Source organism: Hyla sarda, chromosome 2 (assembly GCF_029499605.1).
Source record: "Hyla sarda isolate aHylSar1 chromosome 2, aHylSar1.hap1, whole genome shotgun sequence".
NCBI classification, from domain to species: domain Eukaryota; kingdom Metazoa; phylum Chordata; class Amphibia; order Anura; family Hylidae; genus Hyla; species Hyla sarda.
In genome coordinates, this window is record NC_079190.1 from 284,195,019 (window position 1) to 284,215,655 (window position 20,637).

General features: G+C 40.9%; 2 protein-coding genes across 4 annotated transcripts in view; one reads left to right on the plus strand and one right to left on the minus strand.

Annotated features, from left to right (window-relative positions):
• Positions 1 to 294: 294 nt before the first annotated feature.
• SNRNP40 (small nuclear ribonucleoprotein U5 subunit 40) lies at positions 295 to 17,732 on the minus strand. The gene is made up of 10 exons (XM_056557306.1): positions 17,593 to 17,732; positions 15,799 to 15,928; positions 14,667 to 14,760; positions 12,178 to 12,343; positions 7,851 to 7,973; positions 7,564 to 7,684; positions 6,488 to 6,570; positions 6,341 to 6,402; positions 6,135 to 6,238; positions 295 to 2,712 (listed from the first exon to the last, which is right to left on the minus strand). Exons 1-10 carry the CDS (start codon positions 17,671 to 17,673, stop codon positions 2,663 to 2,665), a joined length of 1,014 nt encoding a protein of 337 aa, XP_056413281.1. The 5' UTR covers positions 17,674 to 17,732; the 3' UTR covers positions 295 to 2,662.
• Positions 17,681 to 20,637, plus strand: part of ZCCHC17 (zinc finger CCHC-type containing 17) — a 34,923-nt gene continuing 31,966 nt past the window's right edge. For 2 of the 3 annotated variants that reach the window (XM_056557309.1, XM_056557311.1), the window contains exon 1: positions 17,859 to 17,994. Coding sequence is in view for 1 of the 3 variants with exons in the window: in XM_056557307.1 (XP_056413282.1) it covers positions 17,711 to 17,810 (100 nt within the window). In the remaining 2 variants the exon portion in view is untranslated. Of the gene's footprint in view, positions 17,811 to 17,858; positions 17,995 to 20,637 lie in introns of those variants that run through there. The other variant, XM_056557307.1, reaches the window with a different exon arrangement.

Genomic DNA, 20,637 nt, shown 5'->3' on the forward strand with positions numbered 1-20,637 from the left:
GTCGTGACATCAGAGAAAATGCATTTCTTTTTTGGATTTCTCTTTAGTATACAGCCCTAAAAAGTACTGGAAGGATTAAGATATTTTAATAGAAGTGATTTACAAATCTGTTTAACTTTCTGGCACCAGTTGATTTAAAAGTTTTCCACGGGAGTACCCCTTTAAAGCCGGAACAAATATTGGCCATTATTTACTAAGAGTGGAGTGTAGGTTTCTTTGTGGGTTTTAATTCCCTACAATTTATTTTCCACAGTATTTACTAAGGTTTTCCTACAGTTTCCACTTTCCCTACACTTTGCTTTTTTTTTTTTTTTACACATGCTCTGATCTGTCTGGTTTTCCTCAGCTCAAATCCACCACATTTTATGTGGAAACCTTAGTAAATACGTTGGGTTTTTGTGAAAATGTTGGGGACACGCCCCCTTTTGGAGAACACGCCCCTTTTTTGGAGACCACGGGTATTCATAGCAAAATGGAGAGTTATTCGGGGTTTTTTCAATTCTGGCGCAAGTTCTGGCACAAATTCTGACAGAATTTCTGGCGCAATGCGACAGAATATGGCGCACAACCTGACAAAACATGTCGGGTTTGCAATAGTAAATGAGGGCCATTGTATTTAAAGTTTCAGCAAGCAGAAATATTCAATTGCTTTGTAAATTATGTAGGCACAGGCTTAAATGTGCCCTTTTACGTGTCTATTGTTGAATTTATGAGCACTATGTTTATTCTTCGGATCTAACTAGGGCTGCAACGATTCATTGATTTTATCGATAATATTCGATAATTGGATTTAAATGATCTGTTTATTCGTTGGAAAGGGAACATGCGGGCGCCGGCCGTCATGAGGCCGCTGCGGGTGGGAGCGGGTGTTCAGGCGCTATGCCTGCGGGTCCTGCAAATTCCGCACTGCCGCAGCGTCTGTAACTGAAGTCCCTGAGTGACAAGCCCTGACTTTCAGTTCCACCTTCCGCTGACCCACTGCTCACCAATCAGTGACTGGAGAGCAGTGGGTCAGCAGAGGGTTGGACTGAAAGTCAAGTCTTACCTGCTCGGCGCCTGTACATGCTTTTTCGGGTGCGGGGCAGGTGAATTTTGCTGACATGTAGCCCTGCTTCGGGATATTAGAGCCGACCAGACAACCCAGCAGCGCTCAGGGTGTATGGAGCTGGCTCCTGACTCGAGCCCGCTCCATACCCAGCGGCCCCTAGCCGATTCCTGTAGCTGGGAGCCACTGCTAATAGCCCGGCATGCGGCGATCGCCGCTGGCGACTATTAACCCTTTAGATTGCCACTGTCAAAGTTGACAGCAGCGTCTAAAGAGACCTTTTAACCATCCATGGTGGTCTAGTGGGGTGGGTCGCTGCCCCCCCCCCCCCCCGCAATGCAATCGCGAGAGGGCGATCCACTGCAGAGGTAGCCAGAGGGCTTACCTCTCTTTCCATTGCTGCATCTAGATCTGTATTCAATTAACCCCTTCCATATTAAAAATTTACATCACCCCTCCCCTTTACATAAAAATAAATGTATTTCGTATTGGCACGTGTGTAATTGTACAGGCTAGTTTTATTAAAATGTAAATAGGCCCCTCCCCCAATAAAATGAACTCCCTTTTCCTATTGTATACAAAAAAGTGAGGAAAAAAAAAAGCCAAAATTTTTTTTTTTTTTTTCACATCGTAGAAACTATTTTAATATGGCCATTGTACATAGCTTTTCAAGATCAGAAACCCCTTTTTTGGCATTTAGGTGTTTTTCCTGATCGAAATTATCGACAACTAATCGAATATTCAAATAATCGTAAGCTGCAGCTCTAGATCTAACAGAAAGCCTGTAATGAAGTAAAACATATGAGGGGGAATTTATTCGAACAGATCGTTGTCAGCCTGTTTGTTTAGCATGTTTTCTGGTTTGGAATTTTGTCATGCACCAGTTATTTTGTCGTACAGTATATGGTAACTTTGGCCATTATAACTTTCTGAAGCCAGCACAGGCATTTTTCTAAGTGTGGTTGGAGGTGGCGTGGATTTGCGATGTTTGGAGGCCAACTGCGTTAGCAAAATGCAACTTTTTGAAAAGTCGCATATATTAAATACATAACCACTGCAAAATTCCTAACCAAACAATCATTTGGTCAACAGCTTTAGATTTCTTCTTTATGAAAAGTTGCACAATTTTGCCGCAGAAAGTTACAGAGCCATACCATTGCGACGAAAATAGGCGAAAAAAACCTTCCAAACATAATGATAAATTTCCCCCATGGAACCTGAATAAGTTCACACCACAATGGGACTCAAACTAAAAGACAACTCACTAAATTGTAGTAAAACAATTTATAATACAGAATAAAAAAGGGTCACTGGATCAGTCAATGGTACAGACTGAATGTACATTTCTAAAGAAATATTTCACAACATATACCACTCATTTCTCACTGATCTTGATACAAGTGCAAGGTGAACACCATGAATCTGGGAAGCAGTGAAATATGTCGCCACATCTTCTGCAACTGTACATCTGTTCCAAACATCTGAATGGGATTGTTTATGCCACATGCTTGGGTGAGTATTAAAAATCCTATTCAGATGTATGGGACGGTCACCGAGATTTCAACAAAAAATCTGCAGACACAAACTAAAGAATGAAAATTCCGTATCACAGCGCTTTCACTGTATTTCCCCCATGTACAGTCTTTTGTCATTGGAAGCAGAGAGAACTGTGAAGGAGAAAGAAAAAAATAATACAGCAGTTACTTAAGGAATTCCTATAATGATAGCATTATAATACCCTCCTGGTAAGATAACTGCATTGGCCTCATGCTTCTATTGACAGTATTAGACACTCCAACCAGTCCCTGAAGAGTTCAGTCGCCAAACAAAAAGCATCAAGCATCTACAATTCATTCAGAAAGATTTTAGACCCTTTCACTAACATTTTGCCATGTTGTGGCCTTTTACTTAACCCCTTAAGGACTCAGTCCATTTGAGCCTTACAATTTTATTTTACGTTTTGGTTTTTCTCACCTTCAAAAAATCATAACTCTTATTTTCATCCACAGACTAGTATGAGGGCTTGTTTTTTTGCTCACTCACTTCACCATAAAATGTATGGCGCAACCAAAAAAATACTATTTGTGTGGGGAAATTTCAAAGAAAACCACAATTTTGCACATTTTGGAAGGTTTATTTTCATGCCGTACAATTTACAGTAAAAATGACATGTATTCTTTATTCTTTGGGTCAAAATGATTAAAATTATACCCATGCTATTACTGTTGGTCTTCAAAGAAAAAAAAAAATTGTAAACTTTTTAACCAAATTAGTACGTTTAAAATCCCCTATTTTGAAGACCTATAACTTTTTCATTTTTCCATATAAGCGGCGGTATGAGGGCTAATTTTTTGCCGCCGTGATCTGTACTTTATTGATACCATAGGAATAAAGCAGCTATTTTGGATTTTTTTTTTTGTATACGTTCACCATACGGTATCATTAACATTTTATTTTAATAGTTCTGATATTTACGCACAAGGCAATACCAAATATGTATACATTTTATTTTATTATTTTTTTTTATTTTTTACACTTTTTGGGGGTTAAATAGGGAAAATGGGACAATTTACGTTTTTATTGGGGGGAGGGGTTTTTCAATTTTTTACTTTAATAGTCCCCATCCATTTTAGTGACCGCGATGCTGCAGATGCCATGATCTGTATTGATCACGGCATCTGAGGGGTTAATGGTGGACATCTGTGCGGTCGCGGATGTCCGCCATTACCGGCAGGTCTCTGGCTGCTATCAGCAGCCGGGACCTGCCGCGCATGACCCGAGCATCGCTCCGATGCTCGCAGTTATGCATAGGGCGTAAATGTACATCCTGGTGCGTTAAGTACCAGTTCACCAGGACCTACATTTACATCCGGTGTTGTTAAGGGGGTTAAAAAAATAAAAATAAAATACAATTATTAAGTCAATCCCCCTCCCCTATCATGATAACGTTATAGAATTTTAGAAGTCTCTGATAACTTAATACAAGTGAAAAACTAATTTCGCATGGACATAAGTATCCAGACCCTTTGCTATGACACGATTTCTATTGATCATTTTTGAGACACAATATTTCTAATGATCAATCAAGGTGTAAAAACATCTCAAAGATGTGTGGTAAATTCAGCTGATCGGACGGGATTAGGAAAGACAGACACAGCCCTTTCTATATAAGGTCTCACAGCTGACAATGAATAGCAGAGCAAAAACCAAGCCAGGAGAGGGGAAGAACTGCCTGTGGAGCTCAGAGACAGGAACGTGTGGGCAAAGATCTGGAAATAGGAACAAAAAATAAATAAATAAAAATATTCCGCTGCACTAAAAGTTCCCAGTGAGCACAGACCACAGTGGCCTCAATTATCGGATCAACATGGACTTTTCCTAGAGCTGGCCACTGCACCAAACTAAACAATCAGGGAAACGGACCTTGGTAAGAGAGATGACCAAGAATCCAATGGTCACTCTGGCTAAGCTTCAAAGATCCTGTGTGCAGATGGGATAAACATCTAAAAAGGTCAACCATCACTGCAGCAGTCCACTTATCTGGACTTTATGGCAGGGTGGCCAGAAAGAAGCCTCTCCTGGAGGCATGGAAGCCTGTCTGGAGTTTGCAAAAAACGCACATAAAAGGACTCGCACTGTGAGAAAGTATCTCTGGTCTGATGAAACAAAGTTTTTGGCCTCAATTGTAAGGGTCATGTTTGGAGGAAACCAGGCCTGGAGGAAAGCAGGCACTGCTCATCATCTGCCCAATACCATCCGTACAGTGAAGCATGGTGGTGGCACCATTATGCTGTGAGGAGTGTTTTTCAGTGGCTGGAACAGTGAGAGTGGTCAGGTTTGAGGGAAAGCTGAAAAGAGCAAAGAACAGAGAAATTCTTAATTTAAACCGGATCCAGAGTGGATCTGGACCTTAGACTGGGATGAAGGTTCATCTTCCAACAAGACAATGGCCCTAAGCACACAGCCAAGACAACACAGGGACAACTCTGAATGACCTTGTGTGGACCAGCCAGAGCCCTGATTTGAACCTAAATCGCAAATCTCTGGAAAGGCCTGGAAATTGCTGTTCACCAATGTTCCCTTATATTACCTGACCGAGCATAAGGGGATCTGCAGAGAAGAGTAGCAGAAAAGCCCCAAATCCAGGTGTGTAAACCTTGTGGCACCATTCCATGAAGACTGGAGGCTGTAATTGCTGCCAAAGCTGCTTCAACTATGTACTGAGTTAAGGGGGTCTTAATACTTATGTCAATGCAATATTATAGTTTTTCCTTTTCAATAAAATTAGCAAAGATTTATCACATTTTGTTATTATGGTGCATTGAGTGCAGATTAGGGGAAAACTTTTTATATATATTTATTTATTATTTTTAAGAAGGCTGCAACATAAAATTTAATAAAAAAATGTATTAAAAAAAAAAAAAGCGAAAAGGTCTGAAAGCTTTACAAATGCACTGTATGTCATTACTAGAGATGAGCGAACTTACAGTAAATTCGATTCGCCACAAACTTCTCGGCTCGGCAGTTGCTGACTTCAGCTTTCAGGTGCTCCCGTGGGCTGGAAGAGGTGGATACAGTCCTAGGAGACTCTTTCCTAGGAATGTATCCACCTTTTCCAGCCCACCGGAGCACCTGAAGGCTGAACTAATTTACGCAGGATAAGTCATCAACTGCCGAGCCGAGAAGTTCGTGACGAATCGAATTTACTGTAAGTTCGCTCATCTCTAGTCATTACATCTAGATGTCAATTGTCAGATGTTAGGGTGTTCTGCTCACTGTATACCTAGATGTTAGTGTTTTCCTGACTCGGGCATCAGATTACACTAGAGATCCTACAATGCTAAACTGTAACAGACAAATATTGCAGTCATTTTTATTTGTTGATTCTTACATTTCTGCTTATACTTCACTTTTTCTAGTCATTTGTACCTACTTAGTATGCACATTGCCCTAACCCCTTGACTGTTATGGGCCTCTCACAAGTGCAACGTTGATAAAAATAGAAAAAAGACTATATACTCTCCCGTTTTACCCTTATTGAGTCTTTAGTTAGTTTGGGAAAATAAATTAAATATACCACTATACTTACCGATTGACTCTTCAGGGTGGAAGACTACCTCATTGACAGATCCAGCATGTCCTGGAAGTTTATACAAAATCCTGCGGGATGTAGTGTCCCAAACATAGACAAATCTGTTGAGGAAGAAGTAGGAAGGTTAAATCAGGCTTTAATTGGCGATACAAAAAAAAAAAAAAAAGAAGATCGACAAAAGGACATGATAGGCAGACACTTACCGGTCTGCTGACCCTGCTGCTATCTTGCTGCCATCAGAAGACCACGAACAGCGCAACAAATTCTGAAATACAAAAGGCAGCCTGTTAATGTTAACCTCAATCTTCTTGAGATTCTACATAAATGAAGTTGTGGTTATAATTACAAACCTTCTCAAAGTTGTGTACATTTCCTTGAAAAATCTTCACACACCTTTCCTTTGGGGCAAAAGGGCGAATATCCCATACACGAACTAGAACCACAAAAAAAATAAAAATGTAGATTTTTTGTTTAGTTTTTTGATATGTGATGGTAAATACATGGCTTTTGAGACATCAAAGATAAGGGGATACCCAAATCTATCTGCTGGATCTTACATGCCCAGAAACTGTAGGCTAGCACAAGAGAGGCCTATCTGTAGTGTAGGGTCTGTCCCAAATGAGGTCACTTTATCGTGGTGGGACGGTACATACCATTTGCCCAAACTGGAAGCAAAGAACCTCTATTTTTCTCTGTAGCAGTTTTGCAACGTAAAGCAGGGGGTGGGGGGGGGGGGGTCCTGCCGCTGGGACCTTTGGAGAGGGGATAAGGTGTCTAAGGCGGGAATATCCCCTTAAAAATTTGCCTTTTCTGACCCCCTATAACTTTTTCCGCCTATGGAGCTGTTTTGGTGCTCGTTTTATGAAACGTGATCTGTAACAATTTGGCATAGATTTGTCTTTGCAATTCCCTTTTATTCAATTTTTTATGGTATGTGATGTAATAAAAAGCAGTTCTGCTGTTCGGTCCCCCCCTACCCCCCATTTACACCATTAACCATGTGGAATTAATATTGTTATATATCAATAATTTCAGCAACTCTGCACACTCGAATACCATATACAGCCTTTAGTAAATTTCTTCCAAAAACAGCAGCACACCTGTCCTCGGGTTTTGTGGTATTAAAGTTTTAATCTATTCACATAAATGGAATTGAGCTGCAATACCACACAAAAGGACAGGCATGGTGTCTTTTGTTTACAACAAAATCATCCCTGTTTTTCTAAACATAAAAAAAAAGTAGGTTCAACTGCTGCTCCATTTATCCTCAATACTACAATACAACCCCTAACATCTTTAACCCATAGAAATGCTATCAGATTAATGGCACCCACAAAGCTATAGAGATATTTAAATAAAAGCTTTAGATAATTCACCTAAACCTTCCCAAGTCCTATGTTTCCAAAGTAACATCTTTGTGAAATACCTGTATTATCCATAGCATTTGAGAGTAAGTAAGAACCTTCAGAACTGAGAGACAGGCCAGTCACAGAGTCTCCATGTCCTCGCATTGTGTACATCAACTTATTTTGCCTTAAATCCCACACCTGATATGAAAAGGAAAAAAAACAGACAAAAGACAAAAAAAAAAAAAAAAGTGATTTAGAAGGTTACACTAATTATTGGAAAGAATTATGTGTGGTTATCACAAAGCTTTAAATACTGTTTGACAACACAAAAGACAGAATGGAAAAACATAATATGAGTGGTTACCTTTATGTCATTATCAATCCCCCCTGAGATGATCTGATCACTGGTATCATTGAATGTGACAGACAAAACTTGATACGTATTTTGGAAGGTTTGCACTGCAGCTTTCTTCCTGAAGTCCCAGAGCTAAAGCAAAAAAAAAGTTAAAGATTCAACAAATTATGTTTAAACACAATTTGCAGTAACTTAGGTGCAAACACAACTGACACTTTAGATCCTTTGAAACCTTTCATCTTCTTTAAACATATAAAGTGCTTTCAAGGCTCAGTTAGTCAGAGCATGTACACCAATGTGAATTTGCCTAGAACTATAAATAAAAAATAAAAAAACACATGTAGTGGTGGACATATGCCATTCAGCCAAAAGCTAATCCCTTCCAATTCACCACCTACATGTGCAGGATTGGCGTATGTTAATCTGATCTGTATGTGCACCTTAAGAGAGTTTAACATATAATGTCAATTTGAAAAAATTCCATGCCAAGGATGGCTAAACTACTGAAGACATAAAGAGAACCGTTTAAGTCACCATAGCCTCACGCACTGCCCCCGGAACCTGGCAGGTGTAGTTGTGCAATGCAGCATAGAGCTGAAAAATAACTTTAAATGGACAGTTCCCCTGTGACCAGTATGCATGCAGTCACAGGAAGGGGGTGCAGTGACTTCCAGTCATGCACATCGTGCCCTCCTCCTGCCGAGACTGGCTTTACTACAAGGAGAAGCCTAGGATAAAGGGCATGGTGCGACTGTGAGCCATTGTGTGAGTGACTACTAGTCATGGTGATCAGCAGCTAAGTCTAAGAAGCAAGCACAAGATCTGCGATCGCTACATAAATGGTGAGTGACTGTTTCTATCAGCAGCTGACACATACAGTCAATGAGAACAGTGATCACGCTGCCAATTCCAACATGGAACAGTTTTCCTAGCCTCCATGCCTTCCACTCTGATCTGTTCATTGAGTCTGCATCAGGCACACTCTACTAGCAGAGTGCCAATCGTATAGATCAACGCTGTGCAATAGCATTGCACTGATCAGTATATCCTCTTGGGGGCTATAAGATTGCAAAATAAAAATGATAAATGTGATTTAACCCCTTCCCCCCCAAAAAAAACACCCTGGGTCTGTAGGTGCCAAATTGAAAGGGTTACGATTTTTAAAAAGGTGAGGAGGAAAAACGAAAGTGCAGAAACGGAAAAATGGGAATGGCTAACACTAGAGAAAAATAATTTCACATACACCATATACTGGCCATCTGACTTTAAAGAGTACCTGTCATCAAACCATAATAATCTTCGGACAGGTATCAAAACAGAGATAACATCTGACGCGTTTCGCACCTAGGCGCTTAATCGTAGACTAAGGTTAGTCTACGATTAGGCACCTAGGTGCGAAATGTGTCAGATGTTATCTCTGTTTTGATCCCTGTCCGAAGATTATCAATAAAGCAAGCATTGATTTTAACCTGCATATCCCGAGTGCTGGACAACCTTCTTTCTTCTAATAACTCGGATTATGTTCCCTAACTACTCCTAACACCTCTCCTCCACTTAAAATTTAGCAAAATTGCATTTTCATTTTTTCCTCATCACCTTGTAAAAATCATAACGCTTTCAATTTTGCACCTAAAATTTTTTGCACCATCAATTCTACTTTGCTGTGACATTAGTTATTTTACACAAAAATTCACGGCAAAACGGAAAAAAAATAAAATAAAATCCTTGTGTGACAAAACTGAAGTAAAAATGCCATTTTGTAACTTTTGGGGGCTTCCATTTCTACGCAGTGCATTTTTTGGGAAAAATGACACCTTATTTTTATTCTGTAGGTCCATACGGTTAAAATGATACCCTACTTATATAGGTTGGTTATTGTCGTAGTTCTGAAAAAGATCATAACTACATGCAGGAAAATGTATACGTTTAAAAAATGTCATCTGCTGACCCCTATAAAACTTTTTTTATTTTTCCGCATATGGGGATGTATGAGGGCTCATTTTTTGCACCGTGATCTTTATCGGTTTCATTTTTGTTTTGTTTGGCCTTTTTGATCGCTTTTTATTCACTTTTTTTATGGTATAAAAAGTGACCAAAAACACGCTATTTTGGACTTCGGATCTTTTTTTTTTTTTTTTTTTTTTTTTACATGTATGCCATAGACCGTGCAGTTTAATTAACATTATATTTTTATAGTTCGGACATTTACACACGCAGCGATACCCCATATGTTTATTTTTCTTTACACAGTTTTTTTTTTTTTTTAATTGGGAAAAGGGGGGTGATTCTGACTTATTATGGAAGTTAAATGATCTTTATTGACACTCTATTTTCACTTTTTTTTTTTGCAGTGTTATAGCTCCCATAGGGGGCTATAACACTGCACACACTGACCTTCTACACAGATCACTGCCTGGCAATAGCCGGGCATTGATCAGCGTTATTGCCGCTCAACTGCTCCTGTCTGGATCTCAGGCACGGAGCAGTCATTCGGCGATCGGACAGTGAGGAGGCAGGTAGGGACCCTCCAGCTGTTCGGGACACTGCGATTTCATCGTGGCAGTCCCGAACAGCTCCACCGAGTTAACCAGCAAAGTTTACTTTCACTTTAGACGGATATAAGCTTTGATCGCCGTGTCTGAAGGGTTAATACCGGGCATCACCGCAATCGGTGATGTCCAGTATTAGCCGCTGGTCTCAGCCGTTGATGGCCGCCGGGACAGACGCAATATGACGCGGGGACAGCGTGTGACCCCGCATTCTATCGCGGGAGACGCTCATGACTTATGCCTACGTCATATAGCGGGAAGGGGTTAAAAAAAGCTCTATTTAGCTTTCCCCTTTGCTCACATTGTGTGAGCTTCCAGCAGGAGAAAGTGGGCATTCCCCAGCAGGCGAGACGTCACTGAAGCCTGCAAGAGCAAAGCGCCATACCCTTTACGCACTTCCTGAGTTTGGTCTCCTGCCAGGGTAAGAGGAGACCAAACTAACCTTTTGACTAGTGCAGGGAACAGAACAGAGCAACCTAGTGGCCATTTTTTCAATCACGTTAAACATATATAAAAAGGTTGAGAATTTTAACAGCAAGTAAATGGCAAAGTGTCTTATAATTACATAAGGAACAATATATTAAAAGTTGAGTTTGGTGACAGGTACACTTTAACCCCTAATGACGACGGACGTATATTTACGTCCATGGCCGGCTCCCGTAATGTAAAGCGCGCTCCGCTTCTGCTTCCTATCTGCTGGGTCCCGGTTGCTATCAGCAACCATGACCCGTGGCCAATACTGTACATCGCTGATCGGGCTGATGTCCAGTTTTAACCCTTTAGACACCACGATCAAAGTTGATCCCGGCATCTAAAACGAGAGAAATCAATGCCGGCTAGATCAGCGGAGCTGTTCAGGACCGCCACGGTGAAAGAGCGGTGTCCCGAACAGCTGAGAGGACAGCGGGAGGTGCCTTACCTCGCTTCACGCTGTTTGATCGTCGTTTGATTGCTCCAAGCCTGTGATCCAGGCTGGAGCAATAGAGTGCAGATTACACTGATAAATGCTATGCTATGGCATATCATTGAACAGTGTTTGCAATCAAAGGATTGCATGTAATAGTCCCCTATATAATAAAAATTGCGTATTTTTGGTCACTTTGTATATTCTTAAAGTAAAGAAGGAGCCCTCATACCACCCTGTATATGGAAAAAAAAAAAAAAAGTTATAGGGGTCAGAAGAGGACAATTTTAAACATACTAATTTTGGTGCATGTAGCAATTTTTTTAAGTAGTAAAATAAAGAAAAACCTATTTAAATTGTAACCGTATGGACCTACAGAATAAATATATGGTGTCATTTTTACCGACAAGTGCACTGCGTAGAATGTGAAGCCCCCAAAATGGCATTTTTCCCCCCAATTTTGCGCCAAATATTTTTTTCTGGGTTCATTTTGTGGTGAAATGATTAATGTAATTACAAAGTACAATTGGTGGTGCAAAAAATAAGCCCTCATGAGTCTGTAGGTGCAAAATTGAAAGCGTTATGATTTTTAGATGGTGATCATGAAAAAACAAAAGTGCAAACACTGAAAAAACCTGTGGTCCTTAATGGCTTAAAGGGTTTAAAGATAAACCCCTCTGAAAAGGCACTGACTCAGTGACCAGCTTGTCACTGCAGGTCTGGCTTCTGAAACCTATCTATATGGTCATCCATGTCCAACTCAAAAGAGGAGATGCCCTCTACCTTAGCTCAGAAGCAGACCCTATAAAAAGAATCCTCACCCTGTGATATCCATATGCCAAATAATTTCCTCTCGAGAAACTATACAAAGTGTTGTACCCACCTTTACAGTGCCATCATCACTGCCTGTACAGATTAGTTGTGGACCCCGTCTGGCAGGATAACAGGAATTCACAAATGATGTGTGCCCTTTTAAACGCTTTACTCTCTCTCCTGTTTCACAGTCCCAAATTGCCACGGTTTTATCAGTTGAAGCAGAAAAAAGCAAGCTGGGGGAATAAGTACAAGAATTTAGCATTATTATGTTATCTGTCAGGCAACTCCTATAATAGTCACATAAAACATAGCAACTGAGGAAGAAACAGAAAAATTCCTCCAGTGACAGGAATGAGACTTAGTTAGGCTACGTTCCGTTCCTATAGTGTTTTCTCCGTATGCTCAGAGTCTGCGCTGGCAAAGTATACTGTGGGATACTCCTGACAATGTTTGCGCTTAATGATCCAACGTAGTCGACTAGTGACTACATATGGTCCATTTTCACACACCTATACATTAATTTTGTAACAGACCTTGCTATTGAATCCTACAAAATGAACATTTATTCCCGAAAAATAGACTAAGCGCGCCACTTGTTGACTACTTTAGCCTATTAAACAAAAATTTTTCATGGCAGTACGCCATGGTATACTTCAGCAACCATTCTTCACTTTATCATACAACTGGTGCCATTTCTGTGAACAGTGTCTTAAGAGTTTTCCAAAAATAGAATAAGGATTGCTTATTTGTTAATTAATGTTTGATAGCTCCATTATTTTATTTATTTATTTATATCCATATTTCAGTGCTCAGGTTAAATTTAGAACAGAAAAAGGCTGTTTTGGTATAGGACAACCAGGCAGGGGTAACAAGGATACTAAAGACAGCATTCCTCCACCACTGTATACAGGAGGTACTGGTCCAACTATAATAATGAATAGCCTACCATAAGGAAAAGACATTAATTATGCCACTGAGAACCCCTTAATTAGAGATGAGCGAACTTCCAGTAAATTCGATTTGTCACGAACTTCTCGGCTCCGCAGTTGATGACTTTTCCTGCATAAATTAGTTCAGCTTTCAGGTGCTCCGGTGGGCTGGAAAAGGTGGATACAGTCCTAGGAGACTCTTTCCTAGGAATGTATCCACCTTTTCCAGCCCACAGGAGCACCGGAAGGCTGAACTAATTTACGCAGGATAAGTCATCAACTGCCGAGCCAAGAAGTTCATGACAAATCGAATTTACTGGAAGTTCGCTCATCTCTACCCTTAATGTAAAAAAAACTAAACTTTCATAAACGACTCAATTAATTTAATGTATTGTGGATTTAAAAGCATTGCTAGAAAATTAACATACATTAAAGGGAAACTAACAGCAGGGTCACCCGCACTAACCTGAATATATGGGTAGATAGTGCAGGTGACCCTGTATCTAACACTTCTTCATGGTACGTTCACACATACAGGATCATGCGCAGATGTGATGCACAGGATTTGTAACTGCAGATCAGAATCTGTGCTCTGTCATTCAGTTTACATTGAAACCTGCAGCAGAAAATCCTGTGCATCAAATCTGCATATGTGTGAACATACCCTCAGGGTGAAAGTTTGTGCAGCTGTTCAGGAGACTTGTTCATCTTGTTGCCAGTATGGAATTTTCATCTGCAATGGAGGCGGCTGCTGCTCTCTATGTATAATGATTTTTCCGGCCTGCTCCAGCAATAGCCCTGTCCCCTTTGGACAATAATTCCACTCATTCTGAAATATTCATCCTTTTTCTCAGCAGGTCTATGCCGGGGCAGAGTTATTGTCCGGAGGGGACTGGGTTATCCCCAAAGCAGGCATGAGAAAGCATTACACAGAGCAGCAGCCCCCTCCATTGCAGTAAGGAAGAAATCACCATATTGGCAACAAGATGAATATCTCTAGAACAGCTCCCCTGATTTTCACTTGGTAAAAAGTTAGAAACTGGGTCACCTGCACTACCTACCTGTATATTCAGGTAAGTGTGGGTCACTGTTGTCGGTTTTACTTTAATAGAAGGTTTATCTATAGTGGGGTAGGATGCAGGAATTTATACATTTATGGTCTATTCACACATACAGTATTCCACGCAGATTTGATGCGCAGGATTTTCTGCTGCAGATTTCAATGTAAACTGAACACAGCTTAAAATCATGTGCATTAAATATGCGCAGAATACTGTATGTGTGAATAGACCCTTAAAAATATGGCACCAGTTGTGTGATAAATTCTAGTGTTATATGCTACAGTTCACATCTCAGTGCTCCATCACAATTTTAATAAATGTAACATTCTAGGACTTGTCTTAAACTGTTTACAACATTACTAAGTACTGAGGTGACAGAATGATATTAATCCTTAGGCCCCTAAAACAATCAGTGCTTTCTCTGGGCTCACTGGACTGCCAGTCCTTTACTGTTCCACTATTTATCTGCATTTCCTGTATTATATTATTTTAGTCTACTTATTATAAAACAAGACAGGACAACTAAAGAGCCATTTAGGTCACTCAGACATAACTTATTAACATACCTGCCATCTGTATTATAATGCAATTCCATTACAGCCCCACTGTGACCCTTCAGAGTTGCGTAGTTATCACATTCTCCATAAACGTTCCACAGAACTGGAATAAGCAAATGAAAAAAATAAGCACATTCGGATAAAGTACTGCAGACAAATATTCACCCTATTTTTGTCCACCCTCAGGGTTTAGTGTATGTGGCAAAGCCAAGCGCACAGACCCTGTGCACTGGCACATGTATGTCTAGGCACTATAGGGGAGATTTATCAAAACCTGTGCAGAGCCCATAACAACCAATCAGATTGCTTCTTTCAATTTTTGAGAGGCCTTTTTAAAATTTGAAGCAGCAATCTGATTGGTTGCTATGGGCAACTGGCCAACTTTTCCCATGCACAGGTTGTAATAGGTCTTCCTCTATATGTGCTACTGTATGGTGTCTCCCTGAGATAGTATAATCTTCATTAGGGTGCGTTCACACGGAGTAAATCAAGAGGAATTCACGCCGAACAATTTATGGGCGGAAAAAAATTATTTCATTTATTGCGTACAGAAATGGGGGAGAAAGAAGTGAAGGTTTTTTTCAGCCATTTTCGCGCAAATTCCACGATGTCGGGCGGAATTTTTTTCTACCGTTGACTTCTATTGATTTCTGCTAGCGGATTCCGCTTGAAGAATGAACATGCTCTTTCTTCAAGCGGAACGGAATTCAATGTCGGAATTACGCAAGCTGAATTTCCGCAGTGTGAACAGGCCAGCGGAAAAAACATTAAAGTCAACGGGCAGAAGAGATGTGAATTAATTTGGAGCGGAGAATTCAAGAGGAATTACTCGAGTACCCTTAGAAAAAATACATCCTGGTAAAGCAACAAACATCCTGCGTGAGGTAAACAGTTGCAAAAATTCACGAGAACATAAATTAGCTCCTTTACTTAATTAGGGAAATTTATCAAAACCTGTCCAGAGGAAAAGTTGCCCATAGTAACCAATCAGATCGCTTCTTTCATTTTTGAAAAGGCCTCTGGAAAATTAGAGAAACTATCTGACTGGTTGCTATGGGCAACTGGTCAACGTTTCCTCTGCACGGTTTTTAATATATCTCCCCCAATGTCTTTAGCAACTTAGATAAATAAGAATACTCACGAATCAGCCTGTCGAACCCTGCAGAAGCCAAAGTCAGTCCATTGGGATGAAATTTGCAGCAGTAAACTTCTCCTTCATGTCCAGACAACAGCATTATAGGAGCTTGCAGACTGGTGGATCTTGGTGGGCCCTACAACACGATAAACACAATAATAATGGATCAGCAGTCCTGCTTACTTTTCCTATGTTTGTAACTCCTCTTGTGGGAGTCCTAGCGCTTACTTTTCCACACGCAGAGTCACGATTGCCTGTTTCTTCAGGAACCAATTACACTTGTTAAAGGGTACCTCTAATCAAAAGAACTTTTGATATATTATAGATTAATGTATGCAGAATAACTTTACAATTGCATGTTATTAAAAAATATGCTTCTTTCTATTTCATTTTCCACTTTGAAGAAATGACCACTAGGGGTCTCCCTACCAGTCCTGGCAGCAAGCATTTCAGACTCATGCTGGAGTCCTAAACACTACGAGCTGCCAGTCTGCTTTGTTCACAAAGGAGAACACTCAGAGCTGCCAGCCTGCTTTGTTCACAGCCTGTTTGGCTGGGAACAAAGCAGGCTGGCAGCTCTGAGTGTTTAGGACTCCAGCATGAGTCAGAAATGCTTGCTGACAGGACTGATCGGGAAAAATACAATAGAAAGAAGCATATTTTTCATTAACATGCTATTGGAAAGTTATTCAACATTCATTAATCTAAAATATATCAAACGTTTATTTGATGAGAGGTGCCCTTTAAAGACACCCTTCATTTTACCATAACAGCTACTGCCATACAGAACATTTTTTTGTGGGGAAAAAAAAAAAAAGCAGCAATTCGTCTATTTTTGAGGGATTTAATTATTCAATTTTCACTTTGTCTCTGCAATAAAGCAGATTGTCATGTTGCAGACCAATAGGATTATGGCGATACACAATCTCTATCATTTTTGTTATGCTTTACTACTTTTAAAAAAGAAAACAAATTATAAACAATGCTTTGAATCACCATATTCAGAACTTTTTCCTCTACTGATTTGTGTCAATGGGGCTGTTCATTACATTTTTTTCTGGGATGGGACCAATAGTAAGTTAGTCTTGAATTTCGTATCCCCCCCCCCCCCCATTTACCACTATTCACTTTTAATGGGACTTTCTAACAAAGCTTTAGTCCCATATAAAGGGTAGAGATCAAGTGGCGAGCAGGCTCCATGAACTTGGGAGGGCAAATGACCTCAGTTTTCCTGATCCGGGGTGATCCCAGTCACCTGTCATGTATCACTTTATCCTGTGGATAGGCCATGGCCTCTGACCTTGGAATAACCCATTTAAAGCAGCTATGGGTATGTAATAGTCTGGGATCTCCATCAAAGACCCCCCTGCAATGTAAGTGGAGAGTCCACACATGCCCATGTTGTGTTACAATGAGGTTCCCTGCTGGACCGGTACCAGTCTATTTATTAGAGCAGCTCTCATCTCACTGGAATGTTAGAATACCAGCAAAAGGTTATTCCAACATATACCGTAGCACGCCCATATACATGTATCCAGCAACGTGGAGCTGATCACAGATATGAACGCACACATGGCTGGAGGAAGCGTCTCTTTAGACAGCTCTGACTGTATATATAAGTGTTTCCTAACCAGGGTGCCTCCAGCTGTTACAAAACTACAATTGTAGTTTTGCAACAGCTGGAGGCACCCTGGTTGGGAAACACTGGTGTATATATGAACAGCGGCCTGTCTGCAGTCAACTAGGGAGTCAGCTAACAGCCGTGCCCCCATACTGCTCGCCCCCTATAGCACCACTCACCATCAGCGCCACCTCAGTCCGCGGCTTCTTCGCCAGCACCGGGACCAGCTCCAGCCCTTTCCGTTTGTTCTGTTCGATCATCTTTCACTTTGTTCTCCTAAAACTCTCAAGCAAAGAAATGAATAAATCTCCAAATCCCAACATGCATCCGGGCCAGACCGTTCCGGCGCCGATAAATGACGTCAATTACCTGAGCCCAGAAGTGTGTTCGGAAGACTGTAAGTTCATTGGCTAATACAAGTCACGTGGTAGATGGTAAGCGGAACTGAGAAATTGATTAGCTGCAGAGGGACGCCGGGTGGGAGGAGCTTGGTGCTGTGTTCTGTTAGAATGTTCACGCTCTCCTCCTATTGGCCCCTGAGCTGTAGGTAGGAGAAGACTAAACATGGCGGCGTACACAGGGTAAATACTTCTATGAACTCCTGGTGTGCTTTACCTTCTATTTTACTGTACGGACTGAGGGTAATCTGGCGGTTATATGCAGTATGAGGCCCGTGTATTAGATTCTATCAGAGTTTGTTGACATTGCCTCTCCGACTAATCCCTATTATTTTATTCCCTTTAACACAGGGCACTCTGCTGCTGCGCCCCTAATGATCAGTTCTATGGCGGACATCCTGTAAGCAAGTGGGATTTCCCTTACGTCCTAACCAGTGGCACATATGGGGTATTTTGCCCCCATGGAACTGGTTAGGACCGGGGGAATTTTAATGATACACCTCAAGTACTTAAAGGAGTATCCGGCGTGCACTTTTTTCATTTTATCCCGTCCGCGCTGCAAAATAAAAGAAAACTCACTTTATCTTACCTGCCAACGAGCCCCCGGAGCTCCGGTACAGGTGTTCGGTCCCCGGGCTGTATTCTTCTTACTTCCGGTTAGCCCGGCACATCACACGGAGCTTCAGCCTATCACCGGCCGCAGCGATGTCCCGCCTCGGCCAGTAATAGGCTGAAGCTCCGTGTGACGTGCCGGACTAACAGGAAGTAAGAAGAATACAGCCCGGGGACCGAACACCTGTACTGGGGCTCGTTGGCAGGTAAGATAAAGTGCGTTTTCTTTTATTTTGCAGCCCGGACGGTATAAAATGAAAAAAGTGCGCACCGGATACTCCTTTAACCCCTTAAGGACCGGGGTTTTTTCCGTTTTTGCATTTTCGTTTTTTGCTCCTTGCCTTTAAAAAATCATAACTCTTTCAATTTTGCACCTAAAAATCCATATGATGGCTTATTTTTTGTGCCACCAATTCTACTTTGTAATGACGTCAGTCATTTTGCCCAAAAATCTACGGTGAAACGGAAAAAAAAAATCATTGTGCGACAAAATTGAAAAAAACGCAGTTTTGTAACTTTTGGGGGCTTCCGTTTCTACGTAGTACATTTTTCGGTAAAAATGACACCTTATCTTTATTCTGTAGGTCCATACGATTAAAATGCTACCCTACTTATATAGGTTTGATTTTGTCGTACTTCTGGAAAAAATCATAACTACATGCAGGAAAATTTATACGTTTAAAATTGTCATCTTCTGACCCCTATAACTTTTTTTATTTTTCCATGTATGGGGCGGTATGAGGGCTCAATTTTTGCGCCGTGATCTGAAGTTTTTAACGGTACCATTTTTGCATTGATAGGACTTATTGATCACTTTTTATTCATTTTTAAATGATATAAAAAGTGACCAAAAATGCCCTATTTTGGACTTTGGAATTTTTTTGCGCGCACACCATTGACCGAGCGGTTTAATTAATGATATATTTTTATAATTCGGACATTTCCGCACGCGGTGATATCACATATGTTTATTTTTATTTACACAGTTTTTTTTTTTATTGGAAAAGGGGGGTGATTCAAACTTTTAATAGGGGAGGAGTTAAATGATCTTCACTTTTTTTTTGCAGTGTTATAGCTCCCATAGGGACCTATAACACTGCACACACTGATCTTCTATGCTGATCACTAGTTTCTCATAAGAAACCAGTGATCAACGATTCTGCCGCATGACTGCTCAGGCCTGGATCTCAGGCACTGAGCAGTCATTCGGTGATCGGACAGAGAGGAGGCAGGAAGGATACCTTTCATCAAAAAAAACTTTTGATATATTATAGGTTAATGTATGCAGAATAACTTTCCAATAGCATGTTATTAAAAAAAAATATGCTTCTTTCTATTAAATTTTCCACTTTGAAAAAATGACCACTAGAGGTCAGGAGCCAGCACTGTGCTCTTAGCACAGTAGGGCATACTCCTGACTCTACCTTACTGCATGCCCTCATTCATTTTACTATCTGAGCTCCGATCTTTCTTCTCTCTGCACATGCAGTTGTAAACAGAGAGGAGAAGATTCAGAGCTGCCAGCTGAGTTTGTCTGTGTCCTGGCTGCAGTCTGAGATTTAGGACTCCAGCACGAGTCTGAAATCTATGAAATTGGAAATCAATGCAAGCCTACATCAAACGTTTTTTTGATGAAAGGTACCCTTTAAAGTCTTTAGAAGGAGAAACACCCAGCCCCTTGTGTTTTTTTTTCTGTCCTCATGGACAGGGTTAGGATCGGTGGTGGCTCTTCTGCCAGTATCTTCTCTCTCTCTCTCTCTCTATCTCTCTATCTCTCTCTCCACATCTCCGTCGCTGCTTCCGTTCGCTCGCGCTGGGGGCGGTTCGGAGTTCCTGATATGTCACTTCCGGTGTCGGGGCTCCTAGTTTTTCATGTTTTGGGCTTCAAAACGTACTTTTTTTTCTGCATTGTCTCCTGTCTAGGACAGGTTAGTTCTGGAGCTCTTTTTTCCCCCCTATTTCATAACTTATATTTATAAGTTCCTGTACCTCCCATTTGGGGGCGGGGTCTAAGGTCTTTTGGCACCCAGGAGAATATTTAATCCTGCTGAGGCAGTCTATAGGTCTCCTGGAGCGGTGCTACAAGTTTCTTGTTGCCACTTACCGCGAGTGCTTATTGCTATAGCTTTGCTATTAGTATTACAGGGTTTTTTTTTGTGCTATTTTTCAATGCTGTTGATCGGTAAAACTTTTCCTAGGGAAAATTTGTTTTTC

Bases quoted from the DNA above. Each gene is read 5' to 3' on its own strand.
- SNRNP40 (XM_056557306.1), bottom strand. From the start codon at position 17,673: ATGATCGAACAGAACAAACGGAAAGGGCTGGAGCTGGTCCCGGTGCTG. The intron at 14,761-15,798 runs GTGAGTATTCTT...TGCTTATTCCAG, and splicing joins AGGGTTCGACAGGCTGATTC to TTCTGTGGAACGTTTATGGA. The intron at 2,713-6,134 runs GTAAGTATAGTG...TCTCCTTCACAG, and splicing joins CCACCCTGAAGAGTCAATCG to TTCTCTCTGCTTCCAATGAC.